The 4,838-nt window shown below is 34.1% G+C and overlaps 1 protein-coding gene across 1 annotated transcript; it reads right to left on the bottom strand.

Moving 5' to 3' along the window:
* Positions 1 to 3,606: 3,606 nt before the first annotated feature.
* LOC111624485 lies at positions 3,607 to 4,621 on the bottom strand. The gene is made up of 3 exons (XM_023367332.1): positions 4,368 to 4,621; positions 4,130 to 4,226; positions 3,607 to 4,040 (listed from the first exon to the last, which is right to left on the bottom strand). The coding sequence occupies exons 1-3, from the start codon at positions 4,444 to 4,446 to the stop codon at positions 3,857 to 3,859; spliced, it is 360 nt and encodes a 119-aa protein (XP_023223100.1). The 5' UTR covers positions 4,447 to 4,621; the 3' UTR covers positions 3,607 to 3,856.
* Between the last annotated feature and the right edge of the window lie 217 nt (positions 4,622 to 4,838).

The following is a 4,838-nucleotide window of genomic DNA, read 5'->3' as shown; positions in this document are numbered from 1 at the left end:
GATTTATGAAATGCTATGTTTAAATACGGTACCGTGTGGCTCAAACTATATTTTCGGGAATAAATCGTAAATTTATAATTCTGGCAGCTCGAGTAATCAATCAATAAGTCGTAAATGCTGGGTAGTTTCTTCGTGAATGGTTGTGTTTTTCTTACAAATTCCATAAAAGATATTTTAAAAATCAAAAATATAATTTTAATGTTCATTTCTTTTAGCATAAGCTCGTCAAATTCGTGTGCAGTAGTGTGCCAAGGTTTTCTTCCCACCAGCAATTAAAATAATCGGATTGAATTGGATCCATGAATGGAAGGAAGTAACGCAACGCTTGGGCGATATGACAAGGAGGATGCCTTCAAGGAGAAATTTCTTTGGAAACTGGTCCCTATTTATTTGTTAGACACGTGAAGGAGATCCTGAAAACTCCACATTGCTAGCTGTGGTGAGGAGCGAACTCGCTACCAACTACTAGTGTTTAGTGGTTTTATTCACTCGATCACTGGTGGCTCGCCAGTGATGTGCCAAAAATAACTGGTTCCCGTTGTTTAATAGTTTTTAAAACTCTAATTCGAGATCAAAATGGCGTAATTTAAAAATTACCTTCTGCTGTGCCAAATAAATATGGTCGAATTCAAATAGATCTTCCAAACATATTTTTAGTTACGTCTAGAATGTTGCGAAAAGAAGAATAAAAGCAAATTTTACTATTACTTTAGAAATAAAATATAAAAATTCAGTTAAATGCCAATTTATAATCGACTGAAACTCGCTGGATCATTTCCGCGTGTTACGTAAACATAATTTTCTAACAGAAATATTTGTAAAACTTATTTTAATTTTAAGCTTTTCAGTATTATATAAAGACATTCAAGTAAATAATAATGCAATACTTATAAAATTAATAATACGTGTATTAAACTTATTAATATCAGAAATTATCTGACAAAGGATGGTCTGATGGACGAATGATTAAGGCTTTAGCCTAGACTACAGTCCAGGATCCAAGGGTGGATTTGCACATAAGTAAACAAGCAGCAGCCGAGTCTCGCGTTTTGAGTCTATAGGACTTCACATTTTTACGTGTATCATTATTTAGTACCACAAGTCAAAGACCATAGCTCTGTCTGGACAGAATTCCATGATCGAAAAACCCCAGGAATAGGAGGAAAACGAACAGCTATAGATTCGGTCATTAGGTGGTGTTGTAGGTATGTTTTAATTCCTGTTTAGAGTCTTCTATCGTTGCTGTTTTGCGGTGTGTGATCTCCAAACAAGCACTGTATCTAAAGCACGTTGGAAAGACGTTATTGTAATTTGTGATTTTTTACTTTCAATCCACTCTATGGAGTTCTATGTACTGTTAAAAACATCAAATTTTCTTTTTGGAAGATACCTGGAGAGCAGGCTGTCCACTTTAAGTTACTTTTTACCTTTAAATGTTAATTAAAGCAACTTCAGTAATTTTATAAGGATGGAAATAATAAAAAGGAATCTATTCTATTACACTGAAGTCCTTGTCCTCAGTGTCGACTGCATGTTTTTAACTAATTTCTTGGAATATTTAATTATTTGCATAAATTCTTGCAGCATACGTGTTTTATTTGAATAATAAATAAGCTTTTTATCAAGCAACGTTGTATGTGTTTATTGTACGCGACTACAGTAACTTCTAAAGGTTCTTTAACAGTACATATAACTTTGTAGGGCAGGTTGAAGATAAAATATTACGAATTAGAATTGTAAGGCTACCCGACTGTGCGTTGTCTACTCAGGTCTTCGCGTACTGTATACTCCCTATCTTACAGCAAAACGTAGAGTGCTCGCCGTGCTCGCGCTCTGCCAGGATGATGCGAGAGGATCGTATGGATAGTGATGTCGAACACAGAGACACATTAACAGTATAATTCGCGTTTATTAAATCGACAAATAGATGCTTACAAATACTAAGATTGGAACTTCTCCGAGAGAGTGACCAGGGGCATGTAGAGACGATGACAGGTGCGGATAGATTCCAGGAAGGTGACAGGTATAGGAAGTGTCTCGGGATGCAAAGAGGAAAGATGGCTGGTGGTGTCCCTCGTCGGTGAGGTCTTTATACAATTTTCGATTGGTTCACGAGCTGTTGCCAGGAGCGCGATTCGAATCGCGGGATGCCGACCATTTCCTTCTCCCCGAAGAATTTGGTTACGTTCTCTCGAACGATGCTCCCGTAAATGACAGAAAATAATGTTTTTCTTCCCTTTCGGGGAGGATGCAGCTGTAACCGCACGGTCCTCGTCTCAGCCCCTCCGAGGAAGCGTTGCTTTTCGCTTTAGACTCGGTATTGGGTGACAGTAAAAACTTCTATCAGTGTCACTCCCTCTCACGCCATCTACAACCGGGAATGTGACAATTACATTTTACAGCACCCAATTTCTCCGCTTTCCCGGCATTGAACAAAGGAATATATCACCCGTTTATTGACGTTAGTTCGTCTCCCGTATCGTCTGATGAGGCCACGGAATAACAACTTTCCAACGTGCTGTAGGTTACTTGCTTAGAGGTGACATACGACAAAACAATAACGACGAAATAAAAGACACTAAACAGAAGCGAAGCACACCAAGAACACCATCTAACGACCAAATCTAGAACTGTTCATTTTTCCTCCTATTATTCGGGGAGATAGTTCGTCTCCTATTCACTACTTTCTCTTGGCTACGTTCTCTTAATTTTGAGGATAGGGATGGGTTTTTTAAACGAATTGTAAATGATAATAATAAAATCGTAAAATCGTCATTAAGTTCGACCCTACGCGAGATACACACGACCCCCTTTAACTTCCCACCCCCTCGATCTTTAATCATCAAAATTTAATAGCATCAATCCCCCTAATAAAGAAAACTCCCTGCAAAATTTCAGAAATTTTCGACAAAAAGCACGAGTTAAATGTCCATAACAATAAGAACTATCCCATTCATTAATTAAAACAGACACAGAAAAAATTAATAACATAATATAGACAAATAAAACTCACAAAAACACGTAAAAGAATAAGTAAATCACATAAAACATAGGCAAAACACGTAAATAAAACAATACAATAAGTAACACAAAACGAGGAATTCCTATTTGGGCATCAGAACGAAAAGTTCCGTATTTAAATAATTAAACTCTGTCAAAATAGAGGAAGCCTGTCTGGATCTTGAATTAGATAAATCTTATTTAATTTAAAAAATTCTAACCGAAGAGGGTGGTAAATTTTTAGCAAAAATGCACTTTAGACTGATCTAAAGACTGTACATAACTTTGTAATCATAAATTAATATAATAAATGCTAAAATAAAAGTGTTATAAGCTCTATAAATGTAGTCATAGTATTAAAAATCTAATTAATAATAAAAGAACAAGAAGGTAATTTAATACTTTAACCGTAAATTCGTTTATATGTTTTCATTCTATCGATATACATCACACATTACGGTATACACGAACACATTTTGGCCTTTAATTTGGTTTTAGAATACATATATTCGAGTATTTAATTACATTACTCGGCTTATTATTATTGTTAACTTAAAAAAAAATAATGACAAAACATACAAAACAAAATAATTTTATTGAATTATATACAATATAATGCCATTACATTATAAATTGCAAATATATTTTACCCGTCGAGTTATATATAGGATATATATATATATAAACCACGTAATAGACCAAATAATAGGCCTTTAAAATTACACATTACTTTCTCATTTTGTTCTTCATCAGTCTATATGAGATGCGTAGAAACTGGCTTATATAAAATTTGATAAATTTCCCATAGAAATGCATTAATAAAAATAAAATGAAAATGGTAACGATTACTACTCATTTAATTAATTGGCCTTTTAACGTTCTCGTGCCACTGCATATTTTCCATCATAACAGAATCCCCACTCTTAGCTGCTAATTTTCCACTCGCCACCATTCCTACAAATCCCACGACGGTGACAATCATAAGTAACGCATTCATTTTAATCCTAGTTAAATCTCTAGCACGTTCCACCGTATATCGACTAACGAAAAAAAAAAAAATTAAATAAAATAATAATTAAAAAAAAATTAATAAACTACAGATAATTAAGCAAATTAAATTAACACTCACGAGACGCATTTAGGAATGTTTTCTATGGCAGCAAAGTTGTTATTCCAAACCATCTTCTTTTCTAAAGATGAAGGATGGAAGCGCTCGGCAGTCGCATCTAAATTAATAAAATAAATTAAATTAAAAAAAATAATAATAATAATAACGAAAACAAATCGACGATTTAAACATAAAATTTTGCATCGGACAAGAATAAAATAAATAAATAAATAAAAGGATAAAAGTTCAGTAATCTTACTTGACGTCACATTTCTACTTCTAACACGAATGCTGTTTTTGCATTTAGTTGCAAGTCGAGTCACTGTCTTGGAAAACATTTTCTTTGTTGTCAGCTACAGGATTGTTGCCAGCAACTTATATAGCCTATATATATAGTCGGCGACACCGCAGCAAGCCTGCGGACGTGACTACTATCAGCTGTTAGGTCAAAGTTGTTACGAGCGTAAAAGTTTGTTTACTTCCAATCATTACTTTTTCTTATCTTCTAGTTTGCCTCGAACCTTTCAACGTCGTAATTCATCCACATTTTAATCGTATTTTATATAAAAACGTCCATTTTAAGAGGGTCAAAAAATATATATATTTTTCTAACTTTATGTGACGTTAATTAAATACAGAATTTTTAAACTTATTTTGTATGTAATTTAATAACGTTTAACTGGATAACAATAGCAGGTACGTGACATTTGACACGTCCATATTTTTGCCT

This window comes from Centruroides sculpturatus, unplaced genomic scaffold (assembly GCF_000671375.1).
Source record: "Centruroides sculpturatus isolate CEXI.00-Female unplaced genomic scaffold, Cexi_2.0 scaffold286, whole genome shotgun sequence".
NCBI classification, from domain to species: Eukaryota; Metazoa; Arthropoda; class Arachnida; order Scorpiones; family Buthidae; genus Centruroides; species Centruroides sculpturatus.
Note: the sequence above shows the minus strand (reverse complement) of the source record. Positions and strands in the feature narration are given on the sequence as shown.

Coding starts and splice junctions, on each gene's coding strand:
- LOC111624485 (XM_023367332.1), bottom strand. CDS start 4,446: ATGTTTTCCAAGACAGTGACTCGACTTGCAACTAAATGCAAAAACAGC. Junction 4,227..4,367: donor AAGTAGAAATGTGACGTCAA/GTAAGATTACTG, acceptor TTATTAATTTAG/ATGCGACTGCCGAGCGCTTC. Junction 4,041..4,129: donor AACATTCCTAAATGCGTCTC/GTGAGTGTTAAT, acceptor TTTTTTCGTTAG/TCGATATACGGTGGAACGTG.